The 25,007-nt window shown below is 44.3% G+C and overlaps 1 protein-coding gene across 5 annotated transcripts in view; it reads left to right on the forward strand.

Annotated features, from left to right (window-relative positions):
* The window catches only part of KCNT1 (potassium sodium-activated channel subfamily T member 1), a 206,176-nt gene that overhangs the window by 102,150 nt on the left and 79,019 nt on the right, over nucleotides 1–25,007 (forward strand). For 2 of the 5 annotated variants that reach the window (XM_082208803.1, XM_082208805.1), the window contains exon 2: nucleotides 18,860–18,901. The exons of the other annotated variants lie outside the window; for them this stretch is intronic. In XM_082208803.1, the coding sequence (XP_082064929.1) occupies nucleotides 18,860–18,901 (42 nt within the window). The remainder of the gene's footprint in view (nucleotides 1–18,859; nucleotides 18,902–25,007) is intronic. 5 annotated transcript variants of the gene reach the window in all.

A 25,007-nucleotide genomic window follows, 5' to 3' on the forward strand; every position in this document is an offset into this window, starting at 1 on the left:
TTATGATGGCTACGTCTTACCACTCTACATTGTCAATAGGCTGCTGAATATAGGTTGCTGGAAATCACATTGCCAATAGGTTGTTGGGAATCACAAGTGGGAAGAGTATTGTTGAATTCAGGTCCTGCTTGAAAGCTTCCCATAAGCATCTAGTTGGGGGAAGGATATCAGTGGAAGGATATTCAGCTCCTGAAGCCAATCCAAAGCCGCAGACGGCTCTGGGCAGGCGGAATGCTCACGCGGCTTCGGATTGGCTGGAGGAAGTACCTGCACCCAATCCGAAGCCTCGCTGCCTGCAGCTGAGGTAAACCTGGCGTGGCCATGGACAGAGAGGCTGATGGGCGGGCAGCAGGTCTGAGCTGTGCCATGGGCATCATGATGGGTGCGTTGTGGGGCTTCAGGTGGAGCTTGACACGCCTGCTGGCCCCACGCCTGGCACCTGGCTCAGCACTGTTGCTGGTGGCGCGCTTGGTGGCAGCACTGGAGCAGCTGGAGGGTGAGCTGCATGCCACCTGCCCGGTGCTCTGCATGCGTGGCCTGCTCGCTGACCTGGCCTTGGACGACAGGCAGCGGTGCACTCCGCCTGGGAGCTCTGTGGAGACGGGCTGATGGAGTGGCTGCTGCTCGCCAACAACGTCGGTGAGCGGGCGGTGCCAGGATGTGCTCCTGAGCACGTGCAGAGTGTGTTCCTTCTCCAGGTCAGGAGGCAGCTGTGGGACCAGCTTGCAGGGTATTTATATTTTTCAAAATATGGTCCGGCAACCCACAAGGTCTGAGGGACAGTGGTCCGGCCCCTGATGGAAAAGTTTGCTGAACCCTGCACTAATCTCCATGTGTTCTGGGCTAATTTTGTGCTGCAGCAGGGAGCCTCTTCCACTCCTATAGGCCCCTGATATGATTTGGGACCCTAGGAAATCAAACAAGTTGGCAGAAATGAAAGAGAAGACTTGTCAAGTGATGGAACTATGTCTACAAAACTCCCTTCCAATTGAGATGTCAATCAATCAAAATATTTAAAGGCTTTTAAAAAACCTATTTATTCCTGCTGGCTTTTCCTTGAATTTATGCTGCTGCTGGCTGGATGGATTATTTTGTTATATAGATGGAGCTTAGGAACATTACGGGTGCAGATTCAATTACTGTGCTGAAGAGCAGAACAGAAATGAAAAAGCAGGTTACCACAACAACCCACTAAAAAAGAAACACACAAAGGAAACCCCAAGGACAATAAATCAGACCATCATTCCAGCAGCTGCTCCCATAAGAAAATAATAAGAGTCGTGCTTGATCAGACCAAAGGCCCATCTAGTCAAGCACCCTGTGACATTAGCAGAATTGAGTGCATGTGATTGGGTCAGTCATACCAGAAGAGAATGACCAGGGCCTGCAGCACAAGCTCAGCTCAGTATATCCTACTACGTGGCAGTTCTCAACCTGTGGCTCCCCAGATGTTGTTGGACTACAACTCCCATCATCCCTGAGCTCTGGCCTTGCTAGCTAGGGGTGATGGGAGTTGTATTTCAACAACATCTGGGGACGCACAGGTTGAGAAAGACTGTTAACAGAGAGAGGCAAAGGCGGGCACATATGGCCCACAGGCCTGAGGTTCCCTACCCTACCCTAGTCATATCCAAAGGAACTTTTCTCATAAGCAGAAGCATAATATCATCCAACATAGAGCTGGGAGCAGCCTCCTCCTCAATCCAGGTGTTGGTACGGGATGTAAGGATATGTAGGCAACGGAACTACTTATGTTTCCTTGGTGTTGTAAACTTCTGGGGTTTTGAAAAGTTGCAGGGATGATAGAGGCAGTTTGGGGGGAAAGGGTATCCTCTGTGTCACAAGCCATGGTATAAAGGAGAACAAGGCAGCATTGGTGGTAGACGCGTTTCCTAATTACAGTGGTACCTCAGGTTACAGATGCTTCAGGTTAAAGACTCCGCTAACCCAGAAATAGTACCTTGGGTTAAGAACTTTGCTTCAGGATAAGAACAGAAATCGTGCTCCAGCGGTGCGGTGGCAGCAGGAGGCCCCATTAGCTAAAGTGGTGCTTCAGGTTAAGAACAGTTTCAGGTTAAGTATGGACCTCTGGAATGAATTAAGTACTTAACCCGAGGTACCACTGTAATGAAATATTTATTTATTACTTGCCATTATGGTTTTGCAATGCATTTGGAAAACCATTGCTTGCTTTATTCAAAGCTGGCTTTCCTTTTAAATGTAAACTGTAAAGGGCTCTTAGGAGTTTGGGTTCCTTCATATCATTGCTCCAGGAACTCTTTCCAGACAAAGCTTTTTGCCTGTAGCTCTTAGATTCAGATACAGCTGGTCTCCCCCATTCAGAACAGCCTCCCAGGCAAAAGTCCCCTCGGCTATCCACCCCTTCTGCCTTCAGAATAGGTTTTCCTCAAACTGGTGCCCTTAAGAGCTGGTATTGATTGAATGCTTTTGGGGGGGGGGAACAATCCAACCACATACCAATTTATCATCAAACATAATGTCCAGGAACATCTATTTTCATTTTCTCTCACTCACTTTGCATTTCCAGGAAAGTGGCCACATGGTTGTTCTACTGATCTAACCCATGCTTAGGGAAGCTTTTTCAACTGAAGGTCCACATTCCCTTCTGGGCCACCTTCCAGGGGCCACATGCCAGTTGCAGGGTGGAGCAATGAATGTGAATTTCACCTTTGTGCAGTAGTTTCTACACACATTCACATGCTCCTCGCTATCCTCCATCAAGGTAGAGCCATTCCCAGAGTTCAAGGCAAAAACACCCAATGATGTTATAAAGTGATGCCAGTGTGTGGTCTGGGCAATGTTGCAAGAACCAGAGAGAGGCCTGCATTTGGCCATTGAACCTGAGGTTCTCCACACCTGCTCTAGTAAAGCTAAGGTAAAGGGACCCCTGACCATTAGGTCCAGTTGTGACCGACCCTGGGGTTGTGGTGCTCATCTTGCTTTATTGGCCAAGGGAGCTGGTGTACAGCATCTGGGTCATGTGGCCAGCATGACTAAGCCACTTCTGGTGAACCAGAGCAGCACACAGAAACGGCGTTTACCTTCCCGCTAGAGCGGTACCTATTTCTCTACTTGCACTTTGACATGCTTTCGAACTGCTAGGTTGGCAGGAGCTGGGACCGAGCAACGGGAGCTCACCCCGTTGCGGGGATTTGAACTGCCAACCTTCTGATTGGCAAGTCCTAGGCTCTGTGGTTTAACCCACAGTGCCACCCGCATCCCTCTAACCACTACTAATAGTAATAGTAGTGGTAGTAGTAGTTGATGATAATGCATCATTACTGTATTTCTCAGTAACCCTTACAACAGCAATGTAAGGTAAGCCAATATCTCTGCAGATGTACACAACAAAGAAGGATGCCAGGGTCTCAAGAATCCCCTTTGACATGAGACCTGAGCAGGGGGTCTGGCTGGGTTAGGAGGAGTGACCTACAGAAAACTCCAGGTCGGGATCCAGGGCTCTGCCTCTGGAGGTGTTGGAGGCAGCTTCTGGCTCTTCCACTTTGCCTGTCACACCATCAACTCCACCTTCAGAGTTGTCAGAAACTATGGCCAGCCTCTCCTCTCCAAGGGGAGGAGGTTACCCCACTTGTCCAATCTACCTCTGAGGAGGCAGCTGTGCCTCCTCCATCACCCAGGTCATGGAGGCACCAATGCAGGTGTGAACAGACAGGGGCATGTTCAGCCTTGTTGGCAAAGTTGTAGGTTGCTTCTCCAGTGTAAGGATCAGAAACGCTTACTACGTTAAGTTGAACCCTACCCTTTCTCTTATAACAGAGTTGCAAGGTGTGTGTCATAGTTGGGTCAACTTCTTTGCTTGTGTTGTTATGTGTAGCACCAGCTGTGCCTTTGAACAGTGTTTTGCCTATGTGTTGCAGTAAAGATTTTGGTAGAAGCTGCACCATGGGTTCAAGTTCTTCACTGAATGGAAGCTGTGACACTCTTCAGCTTCCTCTACCTGTCTAGGGAAGACCTTACAGTACTCATGGTTGCCTGTCTCTGTGTTGTTTTATCTGTGCTTATCTCACCTTTCCTGCAGAAGCTAATTTTCCTTGAAGGAGGAAACTTGGGATGGGTGGAGGAATGGGGACAATTAGCCCGTCTCCCAGGAGAGCATTCAGGATTGCCAATGATCAGAGGTAGGCTTACAGAAACCTCCATATTCACGCCGCAGGTGTAATGCTTTGGCTGTAATTTGGTGGTCCGAATGGCTGGCAAGTATCTCTCTGCTTCTCTCCAGCCCCGTTTTGTCAACAAGATGTCCTGCAGCCTGAGAAGCACTTTCCTTCCTGCTTGGCATCCTGCAGGGCTGAGGGAAGTGGGCAGGTTGCCAGTCTCCGAAATGCCACTTTAGCTGCAAAACAAGATTAGGGAGATGTAATTGGTAATTTCTATCTCACTGCTCCCATTTCCTTCACTTGGCCGTCGCAGGGGCACTTTGTAGTTTGGTCATCACCTCCCTGGGTGATTTGACACACTGTGTTTTATGGAGGCTTGCATAATGGCCCTGAATCTGTCAGGTGCTCTTTAATTTTCATTCATCTCTTTCCTCCAGGGGATTTCCCCTCCCCTTTCACAATGCCTAGTCAGTGACTGAATTAAGTTTTAATAACTCAAAAGAAGCCAGGGCAGGGGGTGCTGAGTGTACAGAGCCACTTAGGAGCAATCTAACATTCTTGGATCTCAGATAGATCTCTTGGCCACCTGTGCAATTTCACTAACAAGGCAAAGTCTTGTAGTTTGGAACACTGTGCTCTAGGTGCCACATGGCCCAACTATTTTTGTGTGCATACTGGCTGTTAGACGACTAAGGCGGTACACCTGTGGGGATCCATGCTTTACTAGGTTAATTGACAAGAAGATTAAATGTGATGCGAGTAGACGTAGGCCTGGTAATCATACCATCACAGAATTATAGAGTTGGAAGGGAACCACCAGGGTCATCTAGTCCAACCCCCTGCAATGCAGGAATCTTCAGTCCAATGTGGGGCTTGAACCCATAACTCTGAGATTAAGTGTCATGCTTTACTGACTGGACATTACTATTGCTCATATTGCAGCATGTACTTGTTTTATGCTTGTTTTACACTGTGATATAATTTGAGGAGGGGGGGACTGTTAGGATCAAGTCCCAACAAAGCCAGGTGTGAAACCTCTTAATAGTCAGAAGAGCTATGATGCCAAGACTAGTCAAAAGTGCAAGATGGTAAGGCCCAAGGCTAATCCAGTTGCAGGTAGTTCCAAGGTTGGAACGGGTGATACAGGAGTATACTATGTGTATGACATCTGTATGGTTGTTGCAGTTACACTGATGACTACAACACGGTTCATGAATCGGGGGAGGATGTTAGGATTCTTGCTCCGTGTTTGCAGTCATGAGATTGTTGTCTATCACATGACGGTGTGGAGCTAAGTCAGAATGCTCCAAATGTGTTATATATAAATAAAAGTAGATTAGCCAAAATGCTGAGCTATTGAGTCTGTTATGTGAACCGCTAATACTATGCAGGATCGTAAGTGGGCTGATGCTTCTTGGTATCAGTCGCTGTGATGTTCGGGCTGAAGAAATCTTTTAAAGCTCCCAAACGATTAACCAGGAGGGAGAGAACATGCCAGTCAGGTATGTGTCTCTACCAGAGTCCTACACGAGAGTAGGATGATCCTAACATAACTGGCCAGTCCAACATTAGAAGATTGAATAAGAAAGATTTTGGGATACAGCTCATGTGGGCAAACTAGTCTGTATTACACACATGAGAGAAGTTAAGAGAAGAGAGGGAGCTTTGCATACTTCTTTATGTCACCCCTCCTACTAAAGGTAAAGGGACCCCTGACCATTAGGTCCAGTTGTGACCGACTCTGGGGTTGCGGCGCTCATCTCGCTTTATTGGCCAAGGGACCTGGCGTACAGCTTCCGGGTCATGTGGCCAGCATGACTAAGCTGCTTCTGGCAAACCAGAGCAGTGCACGGAAATGCCATTTACCTTCCCACCGGAGTGGTACCTATTTATCTACTTGCACTTTGATGTGCTTTCTAACTGCTAGGTTGGGAGGAGCAGGGACCGAGCAACAGGAGCTCACCCCGTCACGGGGATTCGAACCACCGACCTTCTGATCGGCAAGTCCTAGGCTCTGTGGTTTAGACCACAGCACCACCCACGTCCCCTCCTACTAGCAGATGTCAAATAAATGCATTCATGCCTGCTTAATTCGGCATTCATTTATTTGGCTGTCAGAAGCCTTGCTCCTTGGCAGAGATTTGGAGTTGAGTGTGATGGACAGAAGATGCAACCCTGGTCTCAGATGGATATTTAGCTAACTATCCAGGACTCCATGGCAGTGCCAGCTCCATAAATTTTATCCCTTCGTAAAGGAGGTGGACCTGGATTTATCCCTTCACTGCCATTATTGCCAACTGCTGCTGCTGCCCAGCCTCATGATAAATATGCATAAAACTATGCATGACATGGAGACAGTGAACTGAGAAAAGTTTTTCTCCCTCTCTCACAACACTGGAACTCATGGACATCCAATGAGAATGAATGTTGGAAGATTTGGGACGGATAAAAGGAATCATGACTTCACACTTTGTGTAGTTTAACAGCGGAACTTGCTCCCACATGAGGCTGTGATGGTCACCAAATTGGATGGCTTTAAAAGAGGATTAGATAAATTACTGGAGGATAAGGCTATCTATGGCTACTAACCCTGATGAATATTGTTATGAGCTCGTGGGTGGCAGACTCCCTGGATCCAGAAGGTGTTGGAATTTCATTAAGGCTTGGGGTATTAAACTGAGTGTAAAACAACCCCTAGACCCAGCAAGTGTTAAGAGAAAGTTGATGGATAATTGAGAAAGCAAAAGAAGGGGAGGCCTCTGGGACAGATGGCAAATGAGTAGGACCCCTTCTCCAGCTCTTAAAGGAGTAGAAAGAAAAAGCCGTAATCTGAGGGCAGAGTTTGCTGTAATGTGGCCTAAAGGAAAAACCTGCAGACTGGAAAGGCACAGAGAGGCATGGCTGATTTCTGCTTGAAATCAGGCAGCAGCTATGGGAGAAGCTAGACCCTTTTGGGGTGTTGATGCTGTGAACCCCTCCATCATAAGCTCAGGATATACAGTGGACACTCGTGTTGCAAACGTGATCCGTGCGGCAGGCACGTTCGCAACCCGCAGTGTTCACAACTTGCAGCGCCACATCTGCACATGTGCGGGTCGTGATTCAGCGCTTCTGCACATGCGCAAAGTGCGATTTACAGCTTCTGCACATGTGCAAGTGCCGAAACCTGGAAGTCACCTGTTCCGGTACTTCTGGGTTCTGCACAGTGCACAATCTGAAAACGCGCAACCTGAAGCGTCTGTAACCCCAGGTATGACTGTATATGCATGTAAATTGACCATAAACCAAAAGACATCACAGTCTCCACTGTTTCTCATTACCAAAAGGTAACACAAAGCCTGGGTGGGCACCTGGAACCCCTGGAACCTCTCACCTCTCGGGGATTGGGCTGGCATGCGACACTATGTTCTATATCCATATTCAAATCCCACACATCTTACTGGGTTGTCCCAACCACTCTGGGCAGCTTCCAACGTATAAAAACATAATAAAACATTAAACATTTTCTTTAAAAACTTCCCTATACAGGATTGCCTTCAGACGGCTCGGGGGTCAGATAACGCCATATCCTCCAACATTTCTCCAATGAAAATAGGAACATCCTAAGGAAAAGTGGGACATTCCAGGCTCAAATCAGAAACTGGGACAGTTTCTCTAAATCAGGAATGCGCCTGGAAAATAGGGACACGGGGGGTCTACAGTTGCTGGAAACCACAGGAGGGGTATTATTTTGTTGTTAACAAAAACCAAGCACACGAAAGTCACAAAATATGTCAGGGGAAAATACAGAAACAAATCTGATTTACAAAACAAGCTTGTGTGTACAGCTAATTAAAAGTTCACTTACCTGTTTCCTTAGTGCATCATTCTCTTTCTCTTACTGTGTCCCTGATTCCTGCAAACTCCCCAGTGTCTCTTTTCATCAAGGCTTCATATTTGCTGTTCAGTTGCTGCTGAGGCACCCCCCTCTCTCTTTCCAAATTGGCTTAGGGCCACCTGTTTACCAACAAACAGCATGTCCCTGGAGTAATATGCTGAATGAGAACGCACAGGAGCCCATGGAAATACCAACATTCACTTGTGGAAATAATCACTGGCTTCTGGAGCCATAAAAGCCCAAAGAATGAAAACAAAGCAACCAGTGGCAATGTTTGTTCAAACAGGCCTTCTGGGTGCCACAACCCATAAGGATTAAATAGCTACTACTCAGCCTTTCTGAGTTTTGATAATAACTCCCACAGCAGACCGGAAGTGGTTTTAATTGAAGGCAGCAATTCAGACTGGGATAAACATAATAATAAGCCTGAGGACCACATTCCTCTGTGGGCAAACCTCTGGGGGCCATGCAATAGCGGTGGGTGAGGCAAAAGCAGGTGTGGCCACAAACTAGGGATGGAGAAGGCAGGCGTGCTGAGTAGTGGGAGCAGAAGGTGTCTTCGGCCCCCCAATTTTCAAAGAGGGGGCTGAGCCTCCCAAAAAACCTTCAGGCCTGCTCCACCTCTTCCCTCCCTGACAGGGAGAAGCAGGCCAGGTGTGGAGCTCAGCTCTGAACTCTCTATTCCTCACCCGGCGCATGAGTACCAGCATCGTGGTGGTGGGGTCGGGGCACCTGCACGTCCCCCCCCCCAGCACACAAGCGCTCATGTGCTAAGCAGGGGTGGGACACCACGTGATGTGCCCCCCTCCATGTGGCGGGCAAGTCAGCACCCCTGGGAGAAGGAATTTGATTCAGTTCACACTTATAGGTTAACCTATCTAAGTCATACTTCCCAAAACAATATGTGAACCAGAAGACAGCTCTCCTTTGCAATTTGCACTGTTCTGAAATTTGCGATTCTGGCGAAACCCAGAAGTAACGTGCTCTGTTACTTCCAGGTCGCCATGGAGCGCAACCTGAAAATACTTATCCTGAAGCGTATTTATCTCGAGGTATGACTGTACTCATTAGGAGAAATTCATGCTAAAATCATGGTGAATTTTCAGAAGGACTTTTTTAAAAAAATCAAATAACTGTGGAAATGTGGGAAACTGAACTTAGGCACCATCTGCACTATACACCAAAAGCACTATCATGTTACTGTAAACAGCTGTGGTTTCCCCCAAAGAATCCTGGGAACTGTAGCTTAAGGGTCCCGAAAGCAGCTAAGAGACTTTATTCTAGGAGAGCTACAATTCCCAGAGTGGTTTAGCAACCAATCTTTCCCTCCCAGCGAACTCTGGGAATTGTAGTTGTGCGAGGGGACCAAGGGTCTCATAATAATTTCCAGACCCTTAAAGCAACTACAATTCCCAGGATTCTTTGAAGGAAGCTACAGAAAAAGAGGGGGCGAAAACTCCTGGGGAAACCCCCCCCCCAAAAAAAAAAACAGTTCAGTGAAAACTGAGCAGGCTTAGATGGCATGGAATGCTAATAGTTTGGAGGGAGGGAGTTGAAAACTTGTGGGAGGCTTGAATCCTGAACAGCAGCACTCCACACTGAATCCCTGCGCCTGCCCTACAACTCCCTCTTGAAACTAAATACAGTGGTACCTCGGGTTAAGTACTTCATTTGTTCCGGAGGTCCGTTCTTAACCTGAAACTGTTCTTAACCTGAAGCACCACTTTAGCTAACGGGGCCTCCTTCTGCTGCCGTGCGATTTCTGTTCTCATCCTGAAGCAAAGCTCTTAACCTGAGGTACTATTTCTGGGCAACTGGATTCTGTAACCTAAAGCGTATGTAACCTGAAGCGTATGTAACCCGAGGTACCACTGTAATGCCTTTTTGGGAAATGATGTCTATGGTGAGCATCGTGAATCACGGTTAGGAAGGTCTGATTTTCTGATTAGTACTTTTTATTGAAAAAAATGTATCATCTTTCTTCCCTGGTGGAGCCCTAGTGCTGCCTATTATCTATTACGAGAATGGGGGAAAATATTAATTTATTTGTACCTATCCTCTGAACACATGGTTTCAATGTGGTTTACACCAGGGGTAGAGATAAAATCAGACATTCCTTCCAAAAATAGGGTCTGCTAGACACCCTAAAAATACCATAAAACAACTTTTTTATTTATTTTTATTTTAAAAAGCAGATTACATGCCTGGGTAATGTTAGCTTTCTTCTAGCCCTATTTTTTCAATGATAGACCTTCAAAGGGCCTGCAAAAGCAAGTTATATCTAAAAAGAAAAGAAAATCAGGACACAACAGCTGGCTTCCTATTTTCGTAACATTTTAATTAGTCCTAAATAAAGCAGGGTGGGGACTCTTTTACAAGCTTGAAGGCCACATTCTCATCTGAGTGACCTTCCTGGGGATGTGGGTGTCTACATGCCAGTGGTGGGTAGAGGCAGAGGCACAAGGGGACAGAGCAAAACAATGTAAATTTTACCTTTGCACAGCAGGCAAGTTTCTACACACATTCTTCACTATCTTTCATTCGGATATGTATGACCAGAGTTTAAGGACATATTCCAGCCAGGCAAAAACACTGGGGGCATGGAGCAAGGCCAGTAAAAGGTATGGCCTTAGGAGAGTTCTGAGAGCCAGATAGAGAGGCCCGGAGAGGCACATTAGGTCCCCAGGCCTGAGACTTCAGCACCCTTGTAATACAGTGGTACCTTGGTTCTCAAACTTAATCCTGTTACCGGAAAAATCCGAGGGCTCCCTTGGACAAAAACAAAGACACCAACCAGGATAACTTGGAGCAAAACAGCAACCTGTAGGCTTGGCCTTTATTGAACTGTTGCAACAGGGTGTTCCCCTCACTTACAGGAGAGAGGAAAGACCCAGAAAGATTGTGTGCAAGACCTTATAAAAACTTTTGAAATTCCCATCCTCTAGGTCAAGCCCACCCCCAGAAACATCATGCATACATTACATAAAGGAGGGGTTGAGGGAGGAGTTGTGGTGGTAACCTGAGTGTCCTGTCACCTGGCTGGTTCCTCCTTTCCCCCTCCCCATGAGTCACTTCCAGGAGACAAAGGGGAGTTGGCAGTTTCCTGCCCCCAGAGGGAAGATCTGATCATTGCCCTTTGTTTCAGTCCATGCTGAATCCACTCCCATATGCAAGTTCTTTGTGATCTTGATTGTCTACTGTCTAGGACCATCAGGGTTGGCATAGCAACTGGGCAGGGCTCCTGTGGATGTGCTGGGATGGTGAAGGGATTATGGCTGACCAGAACCAAGCCACCCCCCTTTGATAGTCCTTGTCATATGGAGTAAAACAAAAATGGAACAGTGCAAATCCGATGTGTGGTTGATTTTTCTATGAATTTATAACAGAAGTGTGGCATATGTAGTGTGTGAGTGTGAGTGTGTGAAGTTTGTACAAAGTGAATGATTGGGGTGGGGGGTTCCTGCTACAATCCTTTCAGGAAGTCCGTTCCAAAACCAAAGCGTTCCAAAACGAAGGTGCACTTTCCCATAGAAAGTAATGCGAAATGGATTAATCCATTCCAGATTTTTAAAATGGCAATTTAACATGAATTTTACTATCTAAAAAGAATGTTGATCCATAAAATGAACGCAATAAACAATGCACTGCAGTCACACAATCAATCAATCAATCAGTAGCTGAACTGGGTTCCACACAGTCACAAAAACAAAAGAGCCACAAAAACAAAAACGCAAAATAAACAGCAAAAACAGACATACCTCAGCATAACACTCAAACCGGAAGTGTTGCACTCAAATCGGAAGCGTAACACTCAAAACGGAGCATGTTCGGCTTCTGAAAAAAGTTCACAAACTGGAACACTTACTTCCGAGTTTGCAGTGTTTGGGTTCCAAGTTGTTTGAGTACCAAGGTGTTTGAGAACCAAGGTACCACAAGTATTGCCAATTGTGAGCTGGGAGGTGGGGAGGTTCTCCCTCTTATCCACCAACACAGCTGCCTTTGCTTATCAGATAAACCAGCAAATAGTTTTGAAACATCTAGTATTTAAAATATCATAGAGTGATCTCTTATTTTAATTATTTCAGCTTAGCCATAAGACAAACATGGTATATAAGAAAGTGTACCCAGAGAAGGGACAGGATAAGCTGGAGGAAGACTGTACACCAGCGGTGTGGTGGAGGCAGAGGTGGAGAAGAGGGGGCACTTAGCTCTGATGATGTTGTTTTCCATAGCAAGATCTATGGCATCATCTGCCAGTGACAGACTTCTCTTGATCTAGCAAGTGACTGAGGTGATAACGAGGCTTTCAAGTTTTTCACTAACAGTTTGTGACAAATTAGCATTGGCATGTGATTGAGGTGATAATGAGGCTTTTGAATTCTACATGAGGGAACAACACAGAGGAAATAAGAAAATCCACAGGGGCTGTTATGATGGGCTTATACATTTCAAATTTTACCACTATACTGCTGCTGTGTTTCTCACCTGACCTGGCCATTGGGTAGCTTCTAGCAGCTGCAGTAAGATTTGGAGATTAAAACTAAGCTCCTTAAAATTACTTTTTTGTTGTTAATTGCATTACAATCTTCATTTTAAGTGGAACCTGATTATCAGTTACAGATAGGTAGCCGTGTTGGTCTGCCATAGTCAAAATAAAAAAATTCCTTCCAGTAGCACCTTAAAGACCAACTAAGTTAGTTCTTGGTATGAGCTTTCGTGTGCATGCACACTTCTTCAGATACACTGAAACAGAAGTTGCCAGATCCTTCTATATAGTGAGAAGGTGGGGAGGGGTATTACTCAGAAGGGTGGTGGGAATGGGAGATTGGCAGATAGCTGAGATGAGCCTGTTGACGACTCTTAACGACTGTAATAGGTCTTACAGGAAAAGGCAAGGTGTGAGAGGGTGAGAAACAGAAACACTGATTATCAGTGTTATTTATCTAGAAAAAGAGGTGCTAGACCTCACGATGAACACCTCCCTTGTTCTCTTAGAATGGCAGTGGTGCCCACCTGAGAGGTGCCAGAACTAAGTTCCAGCAAGTTCCGGTTGAAAAAAGCCCTGCTGATTATGAAGTTTACATAGTTTGTTGAAATTCCAATCTCTTTACTTTTGTGTTTCTTGTAAAATGGCCTCTGTTTCTTTTTGATTTCATTTTTAGAATCGCTTCATTAGATTTTAACATTATCTGGTTAAATGGTTGTAACCCGTCCTGGGACTTTGTAGGTGACAAAGTTCTTAAACAAGTAAATTCAGGAAAGTAAAATAGCTTTCGAAAAATGTGTCTCATCTTAATAGATTTGGTGGTAACGGCCTATTACTGAATACCAGTTGTTGGGAATTGCAGGTGGGGAATCTGGCTGCCCATGACAGGGAGTTGAACAAGATAGACCTTTGCTTTGATCCAGCAGGAATCTTAAAAATGTCAGAAGAGCTCAGCTGAATTCAAGAAGCTGGTACATTTTTCTCAATGTGATGCACATCAAAGTTTTCTTAAGCCACCTAAGTTTGATTTAAATGGGTGTGGGTGGGTGTAGATCTGCCTTTAGGGGGCATCCTCAGCCATAAAAATTCTCTGGAAATTACTTAATATCATTAAGAGTGGATGTTTTCTACAACGTCAGCAGCTGTCAAACTTACACACTGGGAAATATGCAGTACATACATATATTTGTGACTATTTGGAATGGAAACTTTCCTCTGATTATAATGGTTTCTTCTTATGTCCATTCATCTCTTGTCCATCACTCTATCCCTGTCTCTGTTTCCTTATTCCTCTCTCTCTCTCTCTCTCTCTTTCTCGTGGATAAATAATGTAAGATGTAAAATGGATGTCCATGGAATAAATTTGGTGCAACCCCACCCTCTGCCATGCTAGCAGAATGCCCCCCACCCAGCAGATTTAAATTTTTTTAAAAAAATGCAATAACTTAACTTGCAATCCTGTACACACCTAGGAGTAAATCCCATTGTACTGTTAATGAGAGTTACTCCTGTGTTTCAATATTTGCTTCAAAAGTAGTACATTTAGTGCAGCGGAACCATGCCCTTCCACCATAATTATTATTATTTTAATTGCCCCACTAAACATTATTTCATCAATTTACTGTGACTACCCTGACATGAGTGATCAGAGAAAAGAACCTTATTGGTCAAGAATAGCATGATTAAAGTTTTCCTACCTCTCTGATAATACTAGAACTAGATCCAATGAAGCTGAATGTTGGAGGATTTTTTTTTTTTGTAACATTTTTTATTAAGTTTTAACAATGCACAATATTAAAGAAAAAATACAAAGACAAGAACAAGAGAAATATAAAAACACAGAATACATACTACAAAATACAACAATACAAACATTAAACACAAAGATACAAAAATGCATACATTAAAAAACTAATAATAATAAAAAGCACATATAAAAAAAACACAAAAATTCCCTCTTTCTTAATTTTATATCTTAAATTCACATATTTTCCTGACTTCCTCACATCCCCCGTTCTTGTATCCCTTTTAAAAGTTGGTTCAGCAAATTCATAGCCCTTTAGTTTATCTATTGTTGGTTTAATCTTAAATTTTATCTTGTTGCTAGAACCCCCACAGTTCATTTCAATGTCACTGAATGTTGGAGGATTTAAAGGGACCTCTTCACATAGCACTTAGTTAAACTGTGAAACTCACTGAGCTACATGAAGTAGCAATGACCAGCAACTTGGAAGGCTTTAAAAGGGCATTAGACAAATCCATGTAAAATAAGATTAACCATGGCTACTAACCTCCATAGGGACGTGGGTGGCGCTGTGGGTTAAACCACAGAGCCTAGGACTTGCCGATCAGAAGGTCAGTGATTCGCATCCCCATGACGGGGTGAGCTCCCGTTGCTCGGTCCCTGCTCCTGCCCACCTAGAAGTTCGAAAACACATCAAAGTGCAAGTAGATAAATAGGTACCACTCTGGCGGGAAGGTAAACGGCGTTTCCGTGCGCTGCTCTGGTTCACCAGAAGCGGCTTAGTCATGCTGGCCACATGACCTGGAAACTGTACGCCGGCTCCCTTGGCCAATGAAGAGAGATGAGTGCTGCAACCCCAGAGTCGTCCACAACTGGACCTAATGCTCAGGGGTCCCTTTACCTTTACCTTTACTAACCTCCATGGCTGTGTTCTACCTCCACTATCAGAGGCATTTTGCCTCTGAATACCAGTTCCTGGGAATCACAAGCAGGGAAGTGCTTAGGTTCTACTTTCAGGTTTCCAGCTAGCCATCATCCTGAGAACAAGATCCTGGGCTAGATGGGTCATTGGCCTGATCTAGGCTCCCCCTTTTTCTTCCTCCTTTTTTGCCCTCAGTGTGCTTGCCCTCACTTGCCCACACTACCATTGAATCCAGCTGGATGTGACAACTCATGAGACTTTGTTTATGAACATGCGCTATATCCATGGGCATAGCCAGGATTTATGTTAGGGGAGCAGGCTTCATGTTGGTTGGGTGCAGAACCTCAGTTAGTTAAGTATTTTTATTGATTGACTTGACTTGGGGGGGGCAGCCTGCCCCCCTGCTCTCCCCCCTTGGCTACACCCATGGCTGTATCCTCAGTGTATAAGTAATACCACTATTGGTATGCAGTCAGAAAATCACATGGACTGGCTCAACCAATAGGAGCAACATAGGCAAATGAGGGTGAGGACTGTGGAAATGGAGGAAGGTTGCTGAGAAGAACCTTGTCAAGACAACGTAAGAATGGGAGGTGTATTTTGGCACTTCCCTGGGGGGAAATGCGGTAAAGGCATTTCAAATCATGTAATTCTCCTTACATTTTTATTAAATTTTTAATTTTTAGTAGCTCAATAGACAGAGTAGTACATATAAAGATCCACACAACAACACAAATCCCATCACTTGCCCTACCATGACTTTTCCATGAGCTTTGTCAAGCTTCAATAATGACAGCAAGATCCTATAGATGGGGCCATAGCTCAGTGATAGAACACCTGCTCTGCATGCAGAAGGTCCCAGATTCAATTCCTGACATTTCCAGGAAGGGCTAGGAGAGAAACTCTGTTTGAAATCCTATGCAGCCCCTGCCAGTCCATGCAGACAGTACTGAGCTAGATGGACCAATGGTCTGGCTTTAGTACAAGGCGAACTTCCTATGTTCCTAAGTCGCCCTGAGTTCAGTGTGGCTTACTCTCAAATAAGCAAGTATTAAGATTGCATCCAAGATGACATATACATGAACGTTGAACCAAGTGAGAGGAAGGGGTTAATGTGGCACCCCAAACACACAGAACACAAAATAAAAGAGTGTTCCTTAGGGGAGTATGATAATCACATTACGCTTTCAAGTCTAATGCTAATTGCTATGGAAACAAGTGCTGAAATGCACCAGGAGAATCGTCTTATCCTCCTATTATGCCTGTGCAGATGAAGAAAGTACAATAAATATCCTTTCAAAACTGAAGCCTGAGATTGACTCACATGGTACTGCAGCCTTGTGATACGAAGACCAATACCCCTTCTGTCAAATCCCTTCTTGGAATTCACCTTTTATGTGACCTCTTTGACGCAACTCAGAGATGGGGAACCTGTGGCCCTCCAGATTTTTATTTTGTTTACTCCAACTCTCATCAGCCCCAACCAGCATATCCAGTGGTTGGGAATGAAGGAGGTTGTAGCACAGCAGCATCTGAAAGGCCACATGTTCCCCATAAGCCACTTTTCATTGGTTATAAGCCACTGCAGTTAAGCCTGTATCTGGAAAAGGATGCATATTCTTCCCTCATTTCCCTTACTCTCTTATCTCCCATTTGTTGAAATTATCCCTTATGCTCTTATACACATTGATGGTATATAAGGAGGATAAAATATGCATTCTGTGTACGAAACTTGGCAACCCTCCATACACAGATATCAGCTGTGTGTAATCAGTTTCCCAAGCAAATGTCGGTTGTGCAATCAAACTCCACCCCCCAAGGATCACCATGCCTTGATCCAATAGTTGCATGCAGAACTTCTGGTGTCCAGAACAGTTTTATATAGACAGGCAAGGCATGACCAGTGTGTGAAACACACCCAGAGGATGCCTGCAGATATGATTTCTGCTTCTCATCCCAGCACACAAATACACTGATTGTGCACAGATTCCAGTTATCTGAAGAGTGCACCAGGGTGTAATCTTGGAATAAAGCCCCACTGGACTTGATTGAACTGCTTAAAAGGGTTCCTCACCCCTCTGTTTGATAGTTCTTCACTAAAAAGGAGATATGAACTTCAGTGCAATAGGCCTGAACAATAGTCAAAGCAATCCCAAATGAGCATAGTACAGTTATAAAATATTTACTGTACTCACGCTGACCTAGCAGAAGAATGTGACAGCTCTCAGTAGCAGTTCCTTGGTCTATGAGGATTATTTCTACAGTGAGTACACACACACACACACACACACACACACACACACACGTACGTGCTACAGAGTTTTCAGTAGTACTCTTCAACTACCTTCACTGGGGATTAGAATGTGCAGAATCTTCTGGCAGTCAGAGCCTGCAGCTGATGAGCACTCCCTTCTGTCTCTCTGTATTGCTGATATGACTACTGGTATCAGTAGTCGTGCAAGTGATGTGCCCTGCTCATGCTGAACATCAGAATTCAGAAGCTTTTATTCTGCCCCTCTTCCAGTTTCTAGTGAAGAACCATAGAATCAGACAAATTAATTCCACAGTCAACTCTACATCAGCCCAGTTTGAGCTTTGGGGTTGGGCTTACTTGAAAGGCAATGGATACTAACATGGGCATATTCTGGGGATGCAGGAAGTACATGAGCCTCACACTTCCTGTCTCCCTTACATCTCTGTCCCATCTGAAACAGAATGTCCACACACATACCCCAGATCTCTCTTCATTAGAAAAATCACAAAGGAATATGGACGCAAACTTCCTACTCCTTCCAAATGTCCATTATGGTCACAGAAATTCCATGTTTTGGGGTGGGTCAGGGATGGAGAACCTGTGTCTCTCCAGATGTTTTGCTGGACTACAACTGCCATTAGCCCCAAAGTGTATAACCATTGGTCAGGGATGATGATGGGAGTTGTTGTCTGACATCATCTGGAGGGCCACAGGTTCCTCACTCTGGTTGTCTGTGTTACAGAGGAAGACCACTTTTCAAATTAGCTAATTCAAATTAACAATGTCTGATATTTAGAAGTCCCAAGAAGAGTTTGTATAGCAGGGATAGCAGCGATGGCCCTTCAGATCTTGCTAGACTACAACTCCCATCAACCCAGCCTATATGACCATTGGTCAGGCGCTGGTAGGAGCTATAGTTCAACTACATCTGGAGGACTACAGGCCCTCCCTCTTTGAGGTAGAGAGTCAATTCTATTTACTTTCAGGGTGGGGCATGCACTTCTTTAGCCACATGGGTGATACTTCCCTATAGTCTCCTGACAAACTGCTCTAGCCATGTCTCTAGGATTGGACAATGTGGATTTGGCCAATCTGATACTTTTAAGTTGGCACCTCCTGTCTTCTGTGTTTTGGTAATGGAAGGGGCTCTATTATTGTTCCAACTCCTAGAAACCTTTGAACACTCATAACTGAGATGGTTGTGGGACTGGAATGTGGAGAAGCAGCTCTCATGCTACTCCATTGAAGTATTCCTTGGTCATCTGGGTGGTATTGCCTATGGTAGGAAGGTAGAAATATGCTCTGTCTTCCAGTGCCAATAGATTTTTGTATACCACTCCATCCTGTCCAGTTCCACCAGTTGTGTCCAATAACCCTCTGAATGTTCTGTTCATGTGTGTCTGACCTGTTAACGCTCCTTTTGCCCCATGTCTGTAGGCCACATACCGAAGATTTCAGTATGGATTCCTCCCTTTCACAGTAAGTGAGCTCCAAACTGCATGCGCTTCAAGATGGCAACAGTACTCTGATTTGAGAAACTCATTTACATTCTATTCCTCTGAAGGTTAATTACCAAGGATTGTGAGTGAAAGTGAAAGAATGCGAGCAGTTTTTAAGCAAGGGGCCACAAGCTTAAATTGGTTTCAAACAATTAAAACCAGAACTGGGGTTTTACAAATGTTATGTAATGTGTGTTCCATGCATGTGAGGAATGGATCTTTTAGTGTGGCAGTGCCTACTCTCTGGGAGTTCTTGATATTAATAATAATAATAATAATAATAAATTTTATTTATATCCCGCCCTCCCCAGCCGAAGCCGGGCTCAGGGCGGCTAACAACAATAAAAATAGTTCAACAGTCACTTCATTGTATCACTTTCAACACCTGCTGAAAAAATCTTTTATTTAGGTCAGCCTATTCAGACATGCAATTTTATTATATACAGTATATTTGTTTTTTAAACAGTTGCTTTTATCTTACATTTTGATAACTTTATTATGTCTAGTTGTTTTCAAAGACTGTTGATTAAATCAGCATTTCCTTAATGAGTATTTCATATTGTTTCATGTAAACTTGCTTAGAGGTTTGTTTGTTGATCGTTATAGAAATCTTGCTAAGTAAACAAACTCCTCTCCCTGGGGGACTCTGCCAACTTTAGTGCTATGATGTGGAAAAGATTTCGAGATCACTAATGAACTCTGAGTGTATCACCAGACTACAGTTCCCAGGGTTCTTTGGGAGAAGCCATGTTGGCTAAACTTACATAAAACAGGCTGTAGATTTTCTCTCAGTTTTTCCTGAGAATGCTCCCATCAACAATTTTTCTTTCTTTCTGTAGCTTCAGTGACTTTTCCTCTATAACTCTCTGCTTTATACCACACAAGTCATTAGCCTACATTCATTATGTAAGAGAGAATTTGTGTGTTTTCCCTGCTCACTGTCAGGGCTGGCAAGGAATATATAACTCTGTGTCTCAGAGAACATATTTGCCCAGCCTATGGAGATTCATCATCACAGGCAAGCACTTTTTCAGCAGCCACAATGGACATTTCTCAGATAGTCCCTCAAGATGGAGTTATTTCTGTTGGGAATGAAGCAACAACACTTGCAATAAGTTTCCTGACAGAAAGACAACCTATTCTTCCCTCACTGACTCCTTCTTGAGTAACTGTATGTGGATTTAAATTTTAAAAAATTAAAAAAATTGTCCAGTAGCACCTTAGAGACCAACTAAGTTTGTTCTGGCTATAAGCTTTCATGTGCATGCACACTTCTTCAGATACCATGTGGTTATGTGGATTGTTTTGGCTCTCAGGCTTCACTTCCTTCCTGCTGCTTCTTTAATGTTAGTGCCATAAGGTTATCATGACTCCATTTTTTCCTCATAAAAGCTTGTACAGTACTTAGAGTGGCTTTGTTAGCCAGGAGTAATAAACCTAAAGCTCATCTTCTTTCAACCAGCTGTCTTGCCAGACTACTCATGTCTGTACTGCACTGTGATATATATACTAAGATCAACAATTTCAGCCTGCAGATTTTGACTGAAGCCCCAGCAAGTAAAAAATATATAGGAGAAACTAGGACATGGTCTCTCAAATACATTTCATCTCAGGGAAATCAGTTCTGAAAGTGGAGTTAGTCTGTTGGATCATCAGACTAGCCACTTTACATATCTCTGACCCCTTCTTTCTGGCCTGCGGGTATGTTCTAAAATGAGCATAAGAATAGTATATTGGTAGAGCATCTGCTTTGCATGCAGAAGTTCGCAGGTTCAATCCCTGGCATCACCAGGTAGGATTGGGAGAGGCAATAGTAAGCAAAAGATGGCTTGGTATAAGACAGCTTCCTATGTTCTTTGAAATGAATGGGCTGTAGCTCGGTGGTAGAAAATCTTCTTTGCATGCAAAAAGTCCCAGGTACAATCTCTTGCAGATTGTGGTTTAACATGGGCCCCCGAATCTGAAAAGACTAGTGCCTGCTGTTGCTGTATACCTGTATTGCATCCCCAGAGAAAGCAGCTGTTTGCAATTAACTGCTGGAGAACAGATGTCACCACTTCCATTTATGAAAGTAGCCCTTGTTAAACAGATCTGGGGATTCATTGATTTAATATTGTCCAATAAATTCATCAAATGCTGGGGATAATTATGTTGCTGCATGTGGCTCCTTGCTTGTGGCTTGACAATGATGTGTCATTTTTTACTTACAAGGAAGTCCTTAACAAAATTGGTGGTGATGTGGCTATATGGCAAGGGACTTCAGACAGTTACCAGTTACTTGAAATAAATGCTGCTCTGAACTCGTCATTTTCAAGCGGCCTCATCAGTCTCCTCCATGGGCATATTAGTTTCTTCCAGTTTCCTATGAGTGCCTGAGACTACAACTCCCACCAGCCAATGGCCCATCAATATTTAAAGGTCCACAGGTTCTCCATCCCTGTTCTAGCCTATCAGGAGTGGGGAACCTGCAGCTCTCCTGATGCGGTAGGATGGCAACTCCTACCAAGCCCTGGCCAATGGTTAATCAACAGGGCCATAGGCTCCCCACCTTGTCTATCAGGACCTGAGAGCTGTGCACTCACAGTCAGAACTAGTTCTTTGCAGCATTAAAAGCAGAAGGGTCTAAGGGTTCTGAAAGTTGAATATCTGGTCAGGGAGTTTACACAGTAGGGGAATCCTTGCAATCTGCTAGTTCCCCCTCCCAGAGTATCCACCTGGGTTCCATTTTCATGGGGAGGTTGGAAGGAACTATCAGTTCAGCAACACTGGAAGCGGAGACTTGTAAGTTCCCAGTCTCAGAGACTTGTAAGTTCCCAGCTCTCAGCCTTCCTTGGAACAGTTCGCTCACTTGGAACTATCTGTGGTGCTGAAACTACCAGCATGTTTATTTCTATTGTGTCCAAGACAGGCCATGAATTTATACGGAGAAAAAAGTAGAAAGGCCCTTAATGAAATCCATGAGCCTAACAACTTTAGCCAAATCACATCCACCTCCCAAACGTTGGTAGCCTTCTAAAAACAATAGCTAAGAATGATCTCCTTCTGATTTTCTGCAATTTATGTACTTTCTGCACAGAGGTGATAGAACTTTTAATAGCAACCTGGGATGGAGGGCTTGAATATGATAGGATTTGCAGTACAATGGGGGGAAATATTAACCCTTTTCCCCTTTGCCCATTTCCTGGTAATAAAAACCTCACCCATTTTTGTTCTGCAGAGGAAAATACACAGATATGATAGTTTTTCCCTAAGGATAGTAGTCCATGTAGTCTGGAACTGATTTTACTTCCATTGCATGGATGTGTATGTGGGTGTGTGGGTGTGTTCTTATGCTCTTATGATTCCAATTGCATTCAAAACATTTGCAGTTTGTGTTCTTGACTCTTGGTGCATTTGTTTAAAAAATATGTCACATGGCATTATTTCTATTTGAATAACTGTTCAGGTGCTGCAAACTGAAAATGTGGGGCAGGCCTGGAACATTTGGAAGGCACCCAAGCTTTCAGAATTAAGGAGGAGAGATGCTGGCTTAATAATAATTCTCAGAGGGCATGACTTTCTTTTTAGTATCAAGGAACATCCCTTACCATTGGTGTAATCTTTTTGTTTACACACAAGGCTTTGGAGCAGAAAATTCATGCTGATCTGTTGTTGTTATTATTGTACTGATTAGTCAAAATACTGACCATGGGTAGAGAACTTGAATTGCCCTCCAGAGGTTTCTGGATTCCAAGATGCATCACGCCTGACCACTGGCCATGCCGAGTGGGACTGATAGGAGTTGGAGTACAACAGCATCAGAGGACTGCAGATTCTCCACCAGTGAGATATACTTTATGCTCTTTAGTAAGGATGTCAAGAGATAAAGACGGGTTGCTGGCATATATGGCAGATGTAAAAGATTTAGTTGTTTCAATTAGTTTTTACTTGGCTTTGTACATTTCCTTTCTTGTTCTTTTTAGTAGTTACTGATAAAAGCAAATCCTGTAATGGGGTTTTAAATTTAGATATGCAACTTGTTGAACTGTACTTAGCAATGATTTTATTTCTTGGGGTGTTTGCTAGATTTTCATTTTTGAATCCATTTATCCTTAAGTGGGTTTCTTTTGTTCCTCACCTCATTCATTATATAATGAACATATTTCCTTCCCCCCCCCCTATTGTGATGATCTACGGTTAATCCAAGTGGCACAGCCTGGGGCAAGGCCTCCAGCTGATTACCGAGAGGGCATCAGCATAAAAGTCCCTCATCAGCACCAGGGCCAACAGGAGCAAATCAGGACATCCGGGGGCCAATACTGGTCATTTCCTACCTTCCTACCTCATTTTCCAAAAGATGTTATACCGGTAGTTAGTAACTGGCCAGCCAGGCATGTACATGGTCATGGATGCTCATGTTATCATTTTCATGTTAAATCTCTCTCATATCTATTTATTGATCTATTGACCTATCAATCCACACACACACACACACAGAGAGAGAGAGAGAGAGAGAGAGAGAGAGAGAGAGAGAGAGAGATGGACTGTCACTCCTGCTTGCTCTGCTCGCCAACACTGCCTCCCCCTGTGTTTGTTGTTGTTTAGTCTTTTAGTCGTGTCCGACTCTTTGTGACCCCATGGACCAGAGCATGCCAGGCACTCCTGTTTTCCACTGCCTCCCACAGTTTAGTCAGTCTCATGCTGGTGGCTTCGAGAACACTGTCCAACCATCTCGTCCTCTGTCGTCCCCTTCTCCTTGTGCCCTCCATCTTTCCCAACATCAGGGTCTTTTCCAGGGAGTCTTCTCTTCTCATGAGGTAGCCAAAGTATTGGAGTCTCAGCTTCAGGATCTGTCCTACCAGTGAGCACTCAGGGCTGATTTCCTTAAGAATGGATAGGTTTGATCTTCTTGCAGTCCATGGGACTCTCAAGAGCCTCCTCCAGCACCATAATTCAAAAGCATCAATTCTTTGGCGATCAGCCTTCTTTATGGTCCAGCTCTCACTTCCATACATCACTACTGGGAAAACCATAGCTTTAACTATATGGACCTTTGTTGGCAAGGTGATGTCTCTGCTTTTTAAGATGCTGTCTAGGTTAACTTTGTTAACTTCCCATTTGTTAACTTCCCATTAACTCCCTTGACCAGCCCTCTCTTCTTAACACGTCACCCACCCTCTTGCCTATTCCCTCCTTAGCTTGCCCCAATGCCATTTAAAGGAGGGGGAGGCAGTTCACGTAGCATACTTATTGAATGATAGAGGTGGGATGGGGGTGCATAATTGTAAATAGATGTGAACATTGTTTACCACAAGCATTCCTCTTTTCGCTTTCCTGCCCAGCCATGTGTGTATATGCAAAAAAAAAAAAAAAAAACCACCCCAAAACATAAAACCACCTCTGCTTTTATTCTCCCTCTTCCCCCCCTCCCCGCACTCCTGCACTCCTCAGATATTTTTCTCTTGCCATACAAATAAATCATAGCTGAAGGAAAGGATTTTGGATCCCTTCCGCTGGCTCCTTCCCAACAGCTGGTCATCTCTGAGCACTTCATTAAATGACTCCTTTATAGCTCTTTTCTTTTCTTTCCTATCTTTTCTCACCAGCAGTTTAAGGTTTGAGCTGCTGGCACATCTGCTAGTGTTGCTATAGGACTGGGGGCAGCAGCGTTGAGCTGGATCAAGTCTCTGGGTCCCAACCAAGGTTGTGAATTCATATTTGTAAGGTTGTAGTTTGTAGTAGAAGAGACTGCTGGAGTGGCCAAAGCCACTCATCATGACCACATCATCATGAAGGCAGGTGAACAAGAGCTTGCCATTTGTCTGGGCTGAAGATGGCAACTGGAAAGGAGACACAGAAGCTTGTCTTGCTGTGTGCTGAATCCAAAGCTATGGCCTTGGAAACGCCCCCTAGAAACCTAATGAGGAAGCAAGTTCTGTTGAAGTGTTTTCTGTGAGCTCTTCCATCTTATTCTCAGGTTGCAGATATGTGTAAATAAAATCATATATCTTAAAGACTCCGCAGTATCCAACACTCTTCATCCCTAGGAAACTACACCCTGGATAAATGCTGGGAACTATGTAGTCTCTCCCTGCACAGATTGGGGT

This window comes from Podarcis vaucheri (assembly GCF_965113315.1).
Source record: "Podarcis vaucheri genome assembly, chromosome: Z".
In the NCBI taxonomy this organism is placed as follows: Eukaryota; Metazoa; Chordata; class Lepidosauria; order Squamata; family Lacertidae; genus Podarcis; species Podarcis vaucheri.